This window comes from Neodiprion virginianus, chromosome 3 (assembly GCF_021901495.1).
Source record: "Neodiprion virginianus isolate iyNeoVirg1 chromosome 3, iyNeoVirg1.1, whole genome shotgun sequence".
Lineage (NCBI taxonomy): Eukaryota > Metazoa > Arthropoda > Insecta > Hymenoptera > Diprionidae > Neodiprion > Neodiprion virginianus.
In genome coordinates, this window is record NC_060879.1 from 41,525,317 (window position 1) to 41,543,814 (window position 18,498).

General features: G+C 42.6%; 1 protein-coding gene across 1 annotated transcript in view; it reads left to right on the plus strand.

Annotated features, from left to right (window-relative positions):
- LOC124300426 (uncharacterized) overlaps positions 1 to 18,498 on the plus strand; it is a 36,770-nt gene that overhangs the window by 5,162 nt on the left and 13,110 nt on the right. Inside the window, exon 2 of the mRNA XM_046754523.1 lies at positions 10,897 to 11,415. Within this exon, the coding sequence (XP_046610479.1) occupies positions 10,897 to 11,415 (519 nt within the window). The remainder of the gene's footprint in view (positions 1 to 10,896; positions 11,416 to 18,498) is intronic.

An 18,498-nucleotide genomic window follows, 5' to 3' on the forward strand; every position in this document is an offset into this window, starting at 1 on the left:
GGTCAGCTAACCGGCCCAGACGCAGATTGAGTAACGGAGTTTTAGGCGGGCGGGGATTCCCTGAAAAATTGGAGCGTTAGTAACGTCGGTAATCGATACGTTGTTTTCTTTATCATCAGTCGGTAAGGCGTGAAATATTTTCTTTCCCATTGATTGTGGGAGAAAACGGTAAATCTTGCAATGCTGAGTGAACTACAGTGTATGCAAAAAATAATTAAACTCTGTCGGATCGCGATATCTTACCGCGGCAACATTTTCGACTGCAAAACAGGGGGGCCAACTCTTTCGAAACGGAGAATGAGATGTCAAACTCTGACGCGTTGAGTGGTGATTCTAAATTATCTTTTTATCGTGATTCGTAATAGTCTTTGGTCATCATTCAGTTGACAGTAAAAGTTTTCCAAGTATGCTCGAATCACGAAATCGACTATTCTAGGTCAATTTGACCTAAAAAAAATTTCATCACATACAATAAGCCACGTTTTGTAGCTGAAGCTTTAGGTAGCCAGCCTGCACGAAAAAATGAGGAAGCTAACGCGTGCGCAGTCGAAAGTTAAATCTGCTGAGTTACACTCGGTAGACTTTTTACTATCTCATAGTGATCTATTGTAAGTCTATTTTCCATGTATCTTGAAAAATTCAATAAACGATAAAGACGTGTATAATACATCCGCTCTGAGAAACAGCGAAGAATTTAGGTTGTTTTTCACATCTCCTACAACAAGAAGATAACGAGATATTAACAAGTAAAGTGCGTGAGTCCACGGCAACCGCTCGGCCTCAAGGAAGAAGAAACCGTCCACCCCGCACCGTGTTAAGCGAACCGTGGATAATTTATAATCTGGGGTCGCGTCAGGTTTGGCAAACGGAACTTGCTCGGCCCCCGGGGTGCGACTGCTCACCAAAAAAACCGCCTCGTCTGCTATGCATCATCTCGTTTGCCGCGGTTGAAGTCCGCTTCTCTGCCCATGTCGTCGGGAGAGCGAGATAGCTGACTCTATGTGCTACCGAGGATTATACGTACATGCGTTATACTCTATTAATGCGTAAGGACTGGCCAGCAAAAAACACTCTGTTTCATTCCCCTGCATCGCTACGCCACCCGTAGCAATCACAGGGGTGCCTACGCGGCGTACATATTTATTATGGCGTGGGCGTTGATTATGAGCCGCCCCGTTACGTCTGTATTCACACAATGAGATGTAAGCGTCATTCATGCAAGCGTACGCATTTTTCTCATGAATCGTAAAGTATTGAAAAATTTTCCCATGACGTCAGAGCCCAGTTGTCGGCGCCATTTTATCACGACATAACCTAAGTTTTTAATTTTAATGCAGACAAATCGTAATTCTTGGGGTTTCAAAGTACTCATGTCACATAAATTAATGAATCGTAATCAATAATATACCTGTTTTACCATCCACACGCGAAAAAATACGGTCAACGGTTATCTGTCGGCCTGGTTGCATTAGTTTGATTTTTTTCCACCAGATGACGCATTGCAAGGTGACAATCCCAATAGGGGTCTGGAGTTTAGATGAAGAGTGACGTGGAAACACTTCAATTGTATGAACCAATTAAGTCAGATGCATTATTTTATTTTATTTGTTTTTTAGTCTTTCTTTATGTATTTATTCGGAAATGCAACTGAGGTTATAATCAATGTGAATTTGGTCGAAACAACGATCGAAAAGCGATTTCTGCAGAATTCATTTATGAACACGATGAGCTGCTACTTTTCATTGAAACTGGAAATACCACACGAGTTTGACATTTGAAAAAGATGCTCGACGGTATCAGCCATTTTACACTAGTCACTTCTGAATAACTTGGACAAAAATAAAAAATTTTCAATCAATTTTTATACCAGAGGGATAGTTTCCTGATAAAACTTATCAAAACTTGACGTACGTATTCGTTATACTCTCCTGTTTTTTAATTTTTCAGTTTCTTTGACCGGACTGTACACCTGATGAATCCTTATAATTATCGTCTCGTCACTGCGATCAATCATTCTCAAGAACTCCGGGCCAAGTTTTAATGAGATTCGACGATCTAATCATCTACGGAAGTTTTTGGTTCCCGGTTAAAATGCACAAAAATTTCAAGCCAATGCTATGACAAAAATATTTTTTTCCTCCAACTTAAGCCTCTGTAAAGTATTGCAACTTTGATACAGTACGGAGAATTTCTGACTACACAAGCCACAGACTACATGGTATCTAAAAACCAACTAGTAGTATCATTCCGCGTGTGTCAGACACGATCAAGCGAAGTCCTGACGTGCGCTGAGTAAAACTACTGGCCCGCCCTAACCTACGGTTTTTTCTACTGCGGCGTTGTTGGATTCATTCACAAGGGACGGCCTCACGTATTTGACTTGTTTCACTGTCAGCTTGACCGCGTTCCAGACGACGAATTTTACGTGTTTTTTGGGGTTTTTCATTTCTCATTCGCAAGTCTCTAATGCCTGGTGAAAACATCACATAGAAAAACTAGTCGTTACAATGTTTTAACTTGTAATTACTTTCCGGATAAATTTATTAAAAAAAAAAAAAGAAGAAATTCCTAATGATTTTAACGAAAAACTGATTCGATATATCATTTTTTTTTCTTTCATTTCAATTCACTCTGTTAAAACCCTGTTATATGTGTACATACCTATATATGTATAGTGTATCCGGATATGTATTGTATAGGTACGTAGCGGGAAAACTATGTCTAGGCTAAGAACGAACTGCTCAAAACCTGGGCATCAGCCAAAACTTCCTCAGAGGTGTGGCTCGATCGGCTTATATCGTTTTCTCATTTGAATAATACAATACCTACTCGGGCATGGTTTCTTTGCAATTCATTTATAAACGTCTTTCACGACTGATCGTACAAATTGTACGTTTACTTTTGCTCGTGAAAACCTGAGCAATGAGATTTTGCAAAATTTAACAAAACGTGAAAGGAAGTCATTTGAAGTAAAATCTTTCAAACTCAGTTTTTGTGTCAAACTATACTCTAAGATATTTTCCTGCAAAGTGAGGCGTGAATCATTCGCCAATAGAATTAGTAAACTCCAACGAAATAAATATTTCAGAGCAAAGTCAAGTGAAAGATCCACTTCCGATACCTTCGGGACAAAATTGCTGCTTGAAAAATTTTTCTGAAGTTCGTCGACAGCGCGATTGAGATGCGAGGCCGCGAGGTTACAGTATCAGCCAACTTTTCGAACCGGAGCTTTTTTTATTTAAGAAGCGCGCGCCCTACCCGGGCGTAACTGTCAGCTGCGTCGCGGAACTTTCATAAAATTTATGAACTACGCGTACCAGTACTTTATGTACCAGCCACTGCACCTGCCGCCCTGTCTCGGGATGTATAACGTGCAGAATTCTCCCTACTGAATTATGGACCACTCTCTGCACAAGGCTGGTCCTTCAATGGGAGGAGGGAGGGATTAAGGGATTATGGTAGTCGATTGTTTGAGGGTAAGATCATAATTACGAAGCTTCAGTGAAAAGACGTGCTGGTAACAGCCAGCCCACCCTTCCAGCCCTTCTTTCCCTCACCTCACTTAAATTGTAAGACCTTTCAGCCCCCCGTTAATTCCTGTTGAACGCTTTGCGGGACAAGTACGAAAAATTTTTGTGTAAAAGCTCATCAGGTTCATTTGTTCCTTAAGTATAATTTATTCAAACTGATTCTTTTCTCTTCTTTTTTTAACCCCTAAACCAACCCCTCAGCCTAATTCAGGATTCAACAGAACTTGTCACTCTGTGGTTAAGTGTCTGTCAGATGTATGGTCTGGTTAAAAAAAGTGAGAGAATTAGAAAATTGAGAAACCAAAAGCAAGAATTATTGACTGTATTGAGTTCTAAGTTAGTTTCATCATAAAATTACCGTCATGGCATAAGAGGAAAAAATTGCCAATCGTGAATATCGATCGCAATAGGTTAGTAGCTGAGTTACGATGTCGAGCACCTTCTGTTACTGCCAAACTCCATAAATAGTGCAATTTCACTGAAAAGTTGCTCGTTTAATTCGTAAATAAGTTCTACACAAATCATGTGATACGGATTTTACATACCAATGTATATATTTTCAGATTAAGCAATCAAGTTCTTTAAACGCAACTAGCATTGATTTATTAAACCACAAAGTGTTTTTCCGTTAATTGAGAAGCCGAATCAAAATTTTATTTTGGGCACTATTTGCAGATAATCCATTCACAAATCAAATTGGCTATAATATATTGAAGTTACACGTAGAGTTGTTTTTTTTTTCATTATTACAATTAAAGGAAAGACAGAATAAGTGAGATGTTTCAAAAGTTATTGATAGATGAACTCTTTTTGTGCAAATCTGTTTCTTCCGGTTGTCCGTACTGTTGGAACATTGTTTAATCATTGTAATTGTTAGTCATTATTTCGCGATTCATTCAGTTTGACGTTATTTTGACTACATTGTTTCGGTTTTCTGTATTCGTACGACAATTGCGCAGCTGCATAAATTCTGACTTTTCCCAGCGGTTGTTTTCCGTTCGACTGAGCCGGACGGCGACCGGAAATAGCAGCTCCTCCGCAATTTCCTATTTTCTTCGCGTTGACCGTGCAGCAGTGCGATGAAAGTACAGCATCACCCAGAGCCAGCGATTCTTGCTGTGTAAGACGAGCGCGATCGATGCGCTTGTAATAACTTCGAGCGCGAAAGCTCCCGGGTTCCACGTTGAACCTCGTTTTTGCCGAATGGATGCAAAGATCTGTTTGGTGAAACCTCGCTTCTCTCGTGCTGCGTAATCTGAATGCCGGGTTGAATTCGCGTCTTCGCAATTTGAATTATACGCACTGAAAGGTACGCCTGATGAAGATAAAAGTCAGGTATTGTCTGCAATCTATATTGTATACGAGATCATTTTAACAAGTCGTCGGTAAGGAAGGAATTTAAAGTGTCGAAATTCGTCGCAAGCTTTGTTCCATCAAATATAGGTACCTAATGAAACACGTTTCTAATGGCTTGAACCAATGACCCGGTACGAACCGAAACCAATTTCTAGTGACACCTTGTCGAAGGAAATATTATAATTGTATTTAAAGTTTATTCGAGAACTTTTCGGATCAAACTGATTTCTAAAATTGGAGTATTTCAGCTGTTGAATCGCATGTTTCGGTTTTATAAATGATATATGATAATATTGCAAGAGTGAAACTGTAGAACCTTGATTATGAATTTATTGGGTACGCGGCAAGAATGACCAAAAATAATCGATTCTTTTTTCCGATTTAATCGCGTGTAATCGATTATTTTTCAAACTCGATTAATCGACCGACTCGATTATTTCTACTCACAATCGGTTTCTGTTTTTTACTCCCATGAACGATGGAATACAATATCAATTTATGTGATTAAAATATCAATTATTATCATTGTCTTACTTACTAAGTACTGATTTGATATAATAAGTGAAAGATGAATGAATATTTCCACCTGAAATTGAAAAATATATCCGAATAAATGCATGTGCAAGAAGCGGAAAATTTTATTTAGGTGTATTTGCATACAATTTCCAAAAACGTTAAGCATTATACGTTCCTCAAATATTCAAATTATAATCAAACGTAATAGAACGCCATTATTTCATTATTCATATAATATCAACAGCTCCCACAGTAAAATGTGTAGAATTCCGTAATCAAGATCGTTGAGTTCTCCAACTTCTGCCAACTTGTTCGAACCTGTCTACACGGTGAAAGAAGGTTCTGTCAAGTGACGTGAAATTTTGAGGGAAGGGGGAAATTAGCATAGCGCGGCGTCGAATAACGACCTCTGACTGTGTAAGAATCACGATTCAGCCAAGGAATAGAGCTGGAGGTCGGAAATTTTTTAAAGAATTATAAGGCAGTGTAGCTGTCGTTAAGATTATATTCTTAGCGCTGCGCGTATATACCTCACGCCGAAGCCTGCAGCGGAGGCCCCGCGAAGAACTATAAAACTTTTTCTTACGCCGGCTGACTTTCAGATTTACCCCATAAATCCCGGACCGGCGCCCCATAGCCGACGATTCTCTCCTACGCGCATATATACGTGTACGAATGTGTGCGCGCGTGGTTGTGTATATTTCTTTCTTCCTATTGCGCCGCTTTTTCCGCAAACCGGCAACTTTTTACTCTTCGGCACTTGTCACGGTCCGATTCTCCGACCCGGCGACACGGGGATTTCTTGGCTCCGTTCCGCCGTTCCGTCATTCAAGGTTCGCCTGCAAGCATGCAACCTCGCCAAAAATGTCTACCGCAACGTACGCGCATAAACTTTTATTGCAGACGCCGGAAATCTCGGAGGCTCGATAGCCGGGGATAAACTTTTTCGCCGAGGAGGTGTGTTTTAAATCTCTTATTCCTCGGTCTGCTAGGGAAATCTCGGGAAAAGGGAGGCTTCTTATACGTTAAGGCAGGTGTGGCGAGGCTAAAGTTGCCGCACTGCTCGAAACCTCCGCGCAAGCCTGGCTCGGGCCGTAAAACGGAAGTCGACGCCGCGCCGCGTGTACGTCGTAATATTTCATGCCAGCTAGGATATAAAAAGGTGGAATGAAATTGAAATGCGTAATTCCGTTTCGTCTCGAGTATTTCGAGTCGAGACAATTTTCAGCCGCCTTTCTATAAGTAATTCGAAACGCGAGAGAGTAGAGACGAGACTTCGGCAAATTACACTTTTCAAGAAAAACGACGCGTTGTTTTTCGACGCCGCGATAAGGGTCTCGCGTTAAGGGTGAATATGAGTTTCTTACAAGAATTAACCTATACGGGAAGTAATAAAATCACGGCTTAGAAAGTTGAGCTCAATTTAATCGAGGTTAATTGTTTCAAAAGAATCTCTTCCCTGTTATGTCAGAGATATTAAATTACGGAAATTCGAGTACCTACCCAAAGTTTACTTATTCATTATTTTAATGAGGCCATATTATCTTTCCTCTGTAGGTATAAAATGTGAAACAATTTGAAATGGATTTCGAACGCGCGGTTAATGAGTTTTACAATAAAGCATAAATTTATTTATTATAAGCTATAATAACTTTGAATACAATTAATTTTTTTTAACAAGCGACTCAGAACCGTCAAAAAAATTTATCTCAGGCAATTTGTGATATGCATAAAATTTTTTTGGTAGTAATAAAATAGCACGGTAACTTGATTTGCAACTAAACCCTCTCGATTTGAATTTGGGTCGTTTCATTTTTTGCTGAATCTAGAAGAAGTTTTCTCAGTGAAATTGAGCTCGACTGATTAAAGTTGAAGTTACTAAACACTGATTTTGAAACGTTCTTTGTATATTCGATTAAATCCTGAATGAAAATAACAAGCTGTGCAGATAAAAGCAATTCAGATTTAAACTCTCACAGAGTGATCAGATATATGGAAAATCTGTAAAGTTTTTGTACAAAGCATTAAATTCTGAATTAGCGTGAATTCCGTTCCAAGAGCTTACGGCAGTGATTAAAAACGTTGCCAGTTATTAATTACCGAAAAATATTCGATAATTCAAATGACGGCGGAGCGACAAGCAAAATCTCTCAATCTCTAATATACGTTAAAACCTTATAGATTAAAAAATTCCTCACAACATCCTTGTAGATATAATTATTGAGTTCAAGAGATGAAATTTCTCTTTCGCCTGAAATCTTATTTCCATATCTTGAGTGCAAAAGCTCGATGAAAATCCAATTAAAAAGTTCGGTCATTCGTAGAATTAACGGGCGATTCTCGTGGGCGCGCGGAGGCGACGAAAAAAGCAAAAGTCCAGGAAAGGAAGCTTCTCCTTTGCCTTTCCTTCCATCTTCCAATTCACTTACGGAAAGTCTAAGTCCAAGCCAAGCGGCAAGCAGTTGCTCGTGATTTCGCTTGACAATGCGCGGCATGCGCCGAGGGACTTCTTGGCCCGTATCTAAATATAGCCCGACTCTGAGTCGCGAGTCCACACATTAGCTGGTCCGAAAATGCACGCCGGCATTTTTCGACCTCGATTCACAGCTGCCAGAATCAGAATCAGAAATCGTCGCTGAAATAGTGCCGCGCCGTTTGAACCAGCAGCCACTGCCCTGCACCGAATCCTGTACTTGTAGCGCGCGTTTTGTCGCTAGCCAAGACTCGAATCTGCAACAGGTGGACAAATTGTCGCTTATATTGACTCGCCCCTCCGAGTCTTTGTCGTTTTCCACTTCTTCCCGGGAGTTGATTGATTTCAGATCCTCGGTGACCTGATTTCTTCTCCCCTCCCCCCATTTTTTTTATTGTCCCTCCTTTCCAATCAAATTTGCGACTCGAATCAACCGAAGTGAGTCTTAAGATTTCTTTGATACACGAAAGGCGGCATGCAGATGAAAAAAGTTGACCTTGGACGCAAAACTTGGCACCGGAACATCTCGTCCAATGGAAAAGCCTTGCGCCCCATAAATCGTGTAGCGCTTTTAGGAAGAATTCATTGAGCTACAGCAGATCGTTGGGGAAGAACGATAATCGTTATATATTTCAAAGTTACGAGCTTCGGCCGAGACGTTATCTGAGAAACTCGAAACCTCGAGAACGCTGCGTGGCTTGATTTAGAACGAAGTAAGCATCTGCCAATGTATAATAACACAGTGTGTACAAAATTGCAAAGATCTGGCAAATGTCTGTCGCAACTTTGACACAACGTTGCCGATGAATTAGAACCCAGTAGCTTTCATGCTGTAGGTATGAAACACCCTCATCTGACACAATTGTAAAAAATTCGTGTAAACAACGATTATTTTCCCGATCGAAAAATAGAGCTGGACGCATAGCACATATAATGCACGGTGATACGATCAGGAACGCGGAGATTCGGATACGTAGGTACTGTAAAATATTCCGAACGGCATATTTCTCGCATCTGCCAACTGCACGTGGAAATTTGAATACTTTATAACTCTATACCTTATACCTTGAACCTCACGCCAGAGGCAGAGAATATGCTAGAAGAGAAAAATTCTTTCTACTAATTCCACGATTTGCTTGAAGGGGTTCTTTTGATCCTCCGAAAAATAGAATCTTACCATTCTGTGTAGCAAAAATAAATTAGTAATTTGGAGAGGTCGAAACCCCACCCAAAGAGTTGTTCAACCTGCAAATTTATGGTTATAATGTGTTGGTAAATGTGAATTTCGTCAAATTTCGTCGAAGACTTGACCGAATTCATATAATCGTGTCGCGGATATGAGAAAATACGATATAGAAAAGTGGCAATAAAAGGCAGGTACCTACGAATATACAGGGCAACGAGGTCAAACCTGGATTAACTCCTGACGCGATATTGCTTTCAGCTCCAACTCGGCTCGGAGCTTTCACCTGCGCCTTACACAATAGGAAGACGTTTCTTCCTCTCGACGAACGACGAACCGCCGGATTCAACGAATCTTCTGTGACGCGTTGAAGAAGGTACGGCGAGGACCGTTGACTATCGGAAAAACACGTTTCCTCTGAAAGGATGGGGATTAAAAAGCGGTCGACTTGCGGCGTCGACGCGATCTCTTCAAGTAGGAAAAAGATGTGGAAAATCATGTTGTTTATACATCTGTGGCATCATCCAAGACCGAGATCCGCGTTCGAAAATATCTGAAATTTAGTATCAAAACGTTACTTTCTGAAAGGACTTGCGAATAATGTATTATATCCTCTCGGTTCGGCCTCAATCTACTGTAACTAAGAGAGGCGAAATACTTGTGGTTGAGTCTTGTAAGCCTGAAGCAGGTTCTCCATCTTCTCAAGTGGATGGACATCGCTGCACGTCTATATCCCGCAATTAAAATGCCACTTTTAACTATATGGACCTAATATAGGCCCCAACAAGTTTGTCGAGGCTCAGAAGTCGCACGTTATGACGAAGAAAGAATATAATACGCAATACGGGATGAATTTCAAGATTCTTAGACCAAAGGGATGATGTATAAATAACACGTTTTAACTAAACCATGAAGATGAAATGAGTTGCAGGATGAGTTTCATTCCGTTCGATGTAACGGTAGAGGATTAGCGATTGGTCAAATCTGCGTAGTCACAATGAAGGTAGCACTTTGCGAACATTTGACGATAGAATTCCAAGTACAGGAATTTAATGCACCCATAACAAGCCCGCTAATGGTGCAAAGCATTAGTGCATAGTAATTACAAAAAGTAATAGCGTCCACTAGAGAACCCAGTCGTGAGAGCCATAATCCTCGTCTCATTATTTAAGATCGATTGCTCTTATAGTGGTTTCAGCCACCACTTCTATCCTGAACTAGTCGCTTTTGTTCCATTCATAGGAACCCCATTCTCTGGCTGTACCTATCCTACGGAAGAAAAATCGTAAACCAATCGAAGCTTGTATATCACCACTCGCTTCCAGACAATATCCGGCTGCAGTTCAAGCTTCGGTTGCTTTTGCGGAGGCAGTCGCAGGAAATACCACACGAAGTCTTCGTTCTCGACCAGTCATTTGCAATTTGCTTGTGTTGATAACTGTAATCCATATTGGAGTAATTGGACATTGGAATGGTAGGTCAATGAAGTATGTCACATCATTCTTTCCGTTAACAAGAACTTAGAACATTATATAGATTCATTATCACTGTGAAGAACAAAAATGAATAATGAGATAATGATCCAGTCTCGCAATCACATCTATATAGAATATGAAAAAGATGATTGTACTTACTGAAAATCATGATGTGACAAAATGATGTGACGATTGACCTACAATTCCAATATCCTTCAGCATTCTTCATACAACCCATATTCCTGTCCAACTACGCGACAAACAGTTATGATAGATTGTCCAATTTCACCGTTTGTATTCATTCGCCTTTGTCCTGGATCCAGAATTATTCACAAGCCAGATTGGTTCGCTCGTCTGTTTCAGCCGGCGCAGCAGCGACTGGAATTACGGGAACGGTTGGCAGTCAGTTTTCTGGGTTCCGTTCGAGTCCGTTTTACGGTTCTTCGAGATCGTCGGCAGAGCCGAGATCCCGAGTTGAAGACCTCGGAGTAGTCGAACGGACTTCGATAACGAAAAGACAGCTGCATTCCGGGGACGGAGATAATCGCGATGTTCCGAGCGGCGGCGCGTCGGCCGCACCTTCGTCCCTCTCTTCCTCAGCTTCGGCAATCGAATCCATCCCCATTTCAGTTTCTGGATCAAGCGACTTGCCGGAACGAGGATGGAACGGAACCACCCTAACGACGAAGGGTAGCCTCCTTCGGGACGCCTCGGCGAACGAGGTCGGCTTCCTGCGGCTGAATTCAAGCCGCGGAACCAGGAACGCGCCGGGAATCGACTGTGACAGTTTTACCATCGGTAAACCGGAGAAGCAAGAGTTTTACAGCCCAAATTGGCCCGACAATTACCCCAACCAAACGGACTGCGTCAGGGTGCTTACAGGTAGGTGAAAATTGGCCGGTGACAACCGTCGAGAAAATAATATGTCAGTCGCCCCTTCCACTACCGGGTAATAGTTGAAATAGTATCATTTAAAGTGGGCATTTAAAATGTAAATTGCATTTTGCATTTAACATTTTACCCATTTAAATTACGTTTCTGAAAGGATTTTCCATTTTTCATTTTAAATGGAGCTATCGAAGCATTTTACCCAGCAGTGGTCCCATCGTCCCAAAATTCGTTCCTTGATTCGGTGCGATGATTGAATCGAATAATTTTACCCTGCACGAGGTCGCGTTCAAGGTTATACATATCTCGAAGTCAATTGATGACGCGAACTGGTGGGTTTATTCATCGACGCGATATCCGCAAGCTTGCAAGCTTCCGGGTTTTTTCCCATACGTCAAGCGCGGGTATGCAAGCTGGAATTGATCCGGGAGGTTATACACCATTGTGAAGAAATCGCCCGGTCGTCTCCTTGATATAGAGTTTGGTTGACGGGAAAGCTTTGTCGGCTTATCGTGACGCCTGACGCTTATTGTTAGAGCTCCACATCCCGAGTTTTGCCTTTGCTTCTCGAAGAATGAAGAGCTCGACCTTGTTGGCCAGCTCCTCGTGTTCACTTGCGACTTGGGAGAAAAAAATCATATCGATGATGTAGGGAGCGTGTATACGTACTTAGGGTGGAAGGGTTCGACCTGACCGGACTCCCTCCTCCTCCCCTTGGCATCGGGAAAAACACTCACGGCACGGAAAGGCCAAATTGGAATTGTAACCGGAGGATATAAACGAGACACTTCCGGTACGACGGGAGCTTGCAAAGCGACTCGGTTTAGGATGGAAACAAGCTCCCTGACCTGTTCCACACTTAATTGTGTCGTCCTCTTTTATTACTTGATATTCAAGCGTCAGGCAAACTGTTGATTTAACTCTCTGTCACTGACTGAATGTTATCTTAACCAAAATGTTACCTTCGACCATCTGGAGGATTGACTAAACAGTGCGCAGAAGGTTCATGCAAGTTGGATCATGTTGTCGTTAAATTGACACAATTAAAAAAAATTTGAGGTCATTTATTTTGTAATTTGATGTAGGAATTGGTACATTTGGAACTCGATACTCACTTATGACGGTAACATGTGGTACCTCAGATTTTTTTGTCTCTTGCCGAGAAAATGTGTGTCAGTAATAAATTTCACAACTCCATATTTGGTCGAAGGTATTAGTAATAATCTTGAAAAGCATCCACCCGTTCAGGGAGAAAAATCGGAAATACGTCGTACCGATAAGTGCTCGCAGATCGATGTGAAGGCGAGTAAGCATCCCGATGGCCAAGGCCCGAGTCAAGGAAGAAGACATTCGTCGACGTGTCGACTGCAGCCGTCTGTCGAGTCCAAGCCTAATTTAGAGAGTCCCGAAAGTTATTTATACGGGGAATCACAATGGTTTCCCGCAGGGAAGAGACCTGACCGAGTTCTCTGTGCTAGAACTTTTTCCCTGACCCGGATTTCGCAACCTCGCGCCTGCAGCTGGAGAGATAAGTACCTACCTAACTGTGCCACATGTGATGCCACAACTGGTCTAAGTTTGATTGAATCGATTGTCTCGTCCGTTTTGGCTTCCTATCCCAATTCTGCGACACCCGTGGATCTTCCCCAACACTGCAGGGGTTTAAATTATTTTTGGTTTCCGATGGTTCAAGTAACTGCGCACAACTCTGGTGATAATAATTGGAATCCACCTTCAACTTTTGGAGTGTAAACATTGCGTGCTAGAAACTGGGATTGTCGACCTTGGTCGTCAGACTTGTAGGACTGTTCATCCACTTCGCGTCTATAGGTATATATTTGTTGTGTGGGTATCAGAACAAGAGAAAGAGACAGAGAGAGAGAGAGAGAGAGAGAGAGAGAGAGAGAGAGAGAGAGAGAGAGAGAGAGAGAGAGAGAGAGAGGAGAAGAACGGACGAAATGGTTATCGGGACAGGCAAGTCGGCGACGAATTGGGCAGTCGGCCTATATCCTCTGGTTAGAGAGGACCAGGATAACCCCTCCAGATTAGACACAACAAAATTAGCCAATCCAACGACCGAACTTATTGATTGAAAAAATATCCACGAAGCTGCATTTTACCACTACCTCGTCCGCATCTGGGGATTCGACACTTCACTTAACCACGACCCGCTGTATCACCAGCTGATGAGAGGCCACGAAGTACGAGCACTCTCTCTCTCTCACTATCAATCACGACGTCAATCATCATCAGTTAGAAAGTACGTTGATTTAAAATATATTCGTGATTTTCTTTATGAACAATTTGATGAACTGCATAGTGTATAAACTGCGATCACGTCCCGATTTTGCTATCACGATTAATCTCTGTTTTATATTTCTTAATGGAAGTCAGATTGGCTGCCTAATATCATCTTGTGCGTAAGGTAATAAATTTAATTTCACCATCAATAACCTCCAACGCTTCGGTTACCTTCCTCTTTTTTCCGATTCGTCACCTCCGATTTTCTCAATTTCCTGATATAACATGTTATCGATATTGAACCGTATAGGTAAAATAAGTGAGGTAGGTACGGTTTTAAAATCAATTCTTACAATGTATACATACCTATATATGTATATGTATTTATATAGATGTCGGAAAATAAACTCTGAAAGTGTTTTATAGATAGATAACTAGATTCGCGAGTTTTACTTTGACTGGAAAAGTTTCCCCCGCCTATTAGACACGAGAACTTTTATATCTACTGCGAGGATTAAGAAGTTTGGTGAGAATTTGATGAGTCCGAGTTTCATTGCAAGTTTGTCGCTCAAGTCTTTGGCAAAGCGATAGGAATTATACCTATGTATGTGTATGCGTGTGCAGGGTGAATTATTTAGTGGAACAAGAGAAAATGGTAGGAATATCGTTTTCCTCATCAAATGTTTGATTTCTTTGAAAGTGATGTAGAGACCAATATTATTACGTCCAAGTTGAGACTACGATCCTATCGCACGGTGGAACCGGATCTGTCGAGCCATTAAGTCAGTCAAGTCTCTCGGAGGGAAATTCTAATGAAAAGGGAATGGTCCTTACGCTCCCGCTACTTCCTCGCTCGGGATTTTGAATCGGCGTAAGCGATCAACCGCGTCTATTTAATGAAGTCGATGAACCCATACCCTGCCTCCTCTTACTGGAAACTTCCAACACTACCTACCGCTGCCATTTGCATATTGCTTCGGTCCCCGGGCGCATACTTAAAGTCTTCGTTTCACTCAAGATGTGAGTTATTTACTCTTTTGATGATTGGGAGCAATCCACAGGCTGCATGATCCACCCTCAGTGGGACCATCATTTTCACCTTCTGAAGCAACAGTCATACGACAAGGGAAAAAATATGGGCATTTTCAATAATTAGCACTTCGTATCTTGCTTCACATAGTTGCAAGGTTATTCCATGTCATGCTGAAATTTTAATTATTAAAAGTACTGTCCTCGGATGATTTCAAGCACATCGATGTTTGCCGAGCGCGATAATTTTGTAACGAATATACTACATTCTACGTTAAAGGATACAGTAGAGAACCTGCGGAGGTCTTAAAGACGTCCTAATTTGAACCTAACAATGGAAGAAATTGATATATCTGCCGAGTTTAGATCAAGAATAGGATCTCTTGTCAATACAAGGATAATCCTCCGTAGGTCCTGTTACCTCCTCTGCAGGTCCTATCTACCCATTACCGAAGTTGGCATTTTGCAGGTTTACATTAGGGCCAAAATTCCAACTCGGGTGTCCGCTGGTTGCGGGCTGATTTCATTGGTGCAGATAAAACCCGCAGGTCTTAGACACGCATGCAGCATCGACGCAAACTGCAGATTCCGGTCTTGCCTTCCTCTCCTTATCTCAAAAGACAGAAGACTGTTTTGGGACTGGCCGATCAAGAGTGAAAATAAAAACGTCGCAGCTGAAAATAAGCCTTGTTTTTTACCACCTTATCTTTTCCAACGCGGCGAAGGCGAGACCATTTCCGGGTAACACGGTGACCCTGGAAGAAGGAATTCGCGATAGGTCAAGCCTCGTCAAGATGGGTGGAACGTGGACGTAGAGAAGAGAGCGCGCCGCGATCCCGGAGCTGGAATTGGCAATTCGCATTCGGATTGGGGATGTTTACTCAGGCTCGTATACGTAAACACAGTCCCCAGTTTTGCAGATAAACTGCGAACCGTGATTTCTCGTCGAATTCGCCCGGCCTTTTCGACGTCGTCCTCATTCCCATCCTGGACTTATGGAATCAGCGGAAAAATCAAACGGCCAAGTTCCCCAGCTCTTCTTCTTCTTCCGCATGGCTGTTCCAGCTCTACTTCGGATGGCCTAATCTTCGTAGCTCTTGGCTATCGACGGACAGCCGTCACGTCTATTGATTATCATGAGCCACCTACTTCCCATCGCACTATCTGCAGAACTTTGACGTACCCTGTCCGCAACAAGTTATTATACAACAGCGTCAAGGTCCAACTTCTCTGCAGCTGTGTTCCAGGCGGCTTTGTCACCACGATAAACTGATTGTGGCAGGCGTGTGAGCGAGTTGATGAACACGCGGGGCAAGCTGTGTTTATTGACGAATTTCTCTCCCTCTCTCTCTACTCACGTCCTGGGTTTTTCCACTTTCTGATCATCCCGCTGGACGTTTTTCTCTCATACTCAAAAGAAGAACCGAGCTTATGAATTCTACAAGAGTTCCTCTCTATCATTTATTTTAACCTTGACTCTAGAGCTTCCAAATGGTTCAGAGAACCCTCGAGCACATACATTATTGAAAATACCGTGTATCTAAAAGCAGTGCTTTATACGATTAGACAAGTGGGGTAGTTTACACTTTACGACCTGTTCGAATGGGTTTATCGATTCAATCGACGGTGTTGGGGATATATGTATAGTATATTCAGCTGCGATCCGGTAATAGCGCCGATGTATAAATTTTTATTTCCACAGTGTAACGAAGGTGTTCGCCTCCCAACTTTTAGATTAAACGCGTTATCGCTGTTTTCTTTGATATCGCGGCGCTACAAGTTTCTACTTGATCTTGGAGTTTGTTTAAGTTCAGCTCTTTTATGGATCCGGTACCTCACGATTACTTCGGACGTTAGCTCATGCTCACACTGCAGTCTAACAAACTTTTCAACTGAGCTTTCGCCGAAGTAGGTATACACACACCGACTTGCATGTAAGGAACTTATACGCGCGAATGGCTGGGACACCTAACGCCGTCGCCTTTCTCCATCACCTTTGTAATCGGGCGAGTGCTCTTAAGGGACATGCCGACCGTACAGCACACACACCCATCCGCCTTGGAATAAAAATGCCCGGCTTTTTTCTCCCTTATAGCTCTTCATTCCGCCTCCCGGCCGCTGTCGCTTCCTCCCCGACGTCTGCAGCCTGTCGTCTTTGGTTATCCAGGGAATTATTCAACCCCGACGCATCGTTAGGATTCACTTTATCTGCCGTTTCCGCCTAGCTCGAATCCGGGTCTAAGAGCCACGTAAAATACGAGGACGATATGGGCGCCGCCGGGGGTCCGAGACGGTTCGAGTAAAATTATACGACTATTGGCACGGTTATTTGTATACCATACACAAGCCTCGAAATTCTGTATTCCAATGTACGCGGATACGGAGGCTTGTAGAAACGTCTCATGGCCTGATTTCCTTCATGCCATCAAGACAAAGGTCCTAAGACAGTTGAGAGGAATTTGTTAAACGAAAAACCAAATAAATCCACTTGTGGTTTCGGAAAGTCAATCTGTACCTAAAGTTTTGCGAAAGATTTTAAAATTCATGTGAGCTGAGAACTACTCGTTTAAGGAAATCAGAATTGTTTCTTTTTGGCAGGTTTTACCATCGTATAAAAAACATGCGTGGAAAAAATATAAAATACCAGGATGAATTATTCACTGCCTTGGCATGGAACACCCTATGTACACTTTAATATCCTTAAGGGGGTGCTATAGTCAGTTTTTACCGACTGCGTTGAATGTCTTTTATGTTGGATGTTATCAGAGGTTACGCATGGGGATGGCGAAAAAGGGGATAACAGGCCTATTCTTCATGTGATCCCGAACACAAACACACCAACATATTCTTGGCGTAAAATTAAAATGTGTCGTCGTTCGAAATTTCATGTAGAATTTCGGCTGTCATGTTCAATTTTTTCAACGTCTCTCATATGTATAAGTAAAGATAGGAGACATTTAACAGAACGAAGTCGGTAAGAGATGACTACAGCATCCTCGCAATCGACAATATTGTCCCGGAAAATTTTCAAAATCACGAGTAGTACCCTGGCCGCAGGGATTACAGGGACAACAATCCCGTACAGGAAGGGATTAAAACTGAAAGCGGACGAGAGAGGGGGCGAAATGAAAGAGGAGATTGGTGAAAGGGGAATAAAATTTCTCGAGTAAATGGCATGCAATTATCCGATGTAATCACTCCGGTTCCAGGCCCGCGGCCATCCAGAAGAAAGGAGAACAGGCAGAGTGGGCGATCCGTAGCCTAGCCGGGAGATTAAATGTTCCCTCGATCCCCGCCGGGACGGAGGAACGCGTGTACGACAGAGGCGTTTGTTTTATATTTGATCGTCGGCACATCAGGACTCGAGAGTCCAGGATGTTTATTCTTGCCGGGTCTCGACGGCATACCAGACGGCCGGTTGGCCGGCTGGCTGATGGGATGAAAAATAGCTCGGGCCGCGACGATCGGCCGAACGACGGACAGGAGCAACGAACGTGCCGACAGCCGCACCCGTAACACCCTCCCACAATTTCCGTCAATTCTACTCCCTCTGGCTGCCGCCGAGAAAGAGAGGCGGAAGAGGCGGGAGAGGCGGGAGGGGAGATTTATCGGGCGCCCAGGGACAACCACCCTGCTCGAAGCGCATGCCTCGATTTCGATGTACACTCTCCGGCATTAATACCGTTCGCGAGCCTTCCACCCCTGGCGCCACATGATCGGGGGCAGGATCACCAACCCCGCTATAGTAAGGTGTAGACATAAAAATATATAAAAAATACTGCAATAATTGGTAGCGAGGTAGGTATA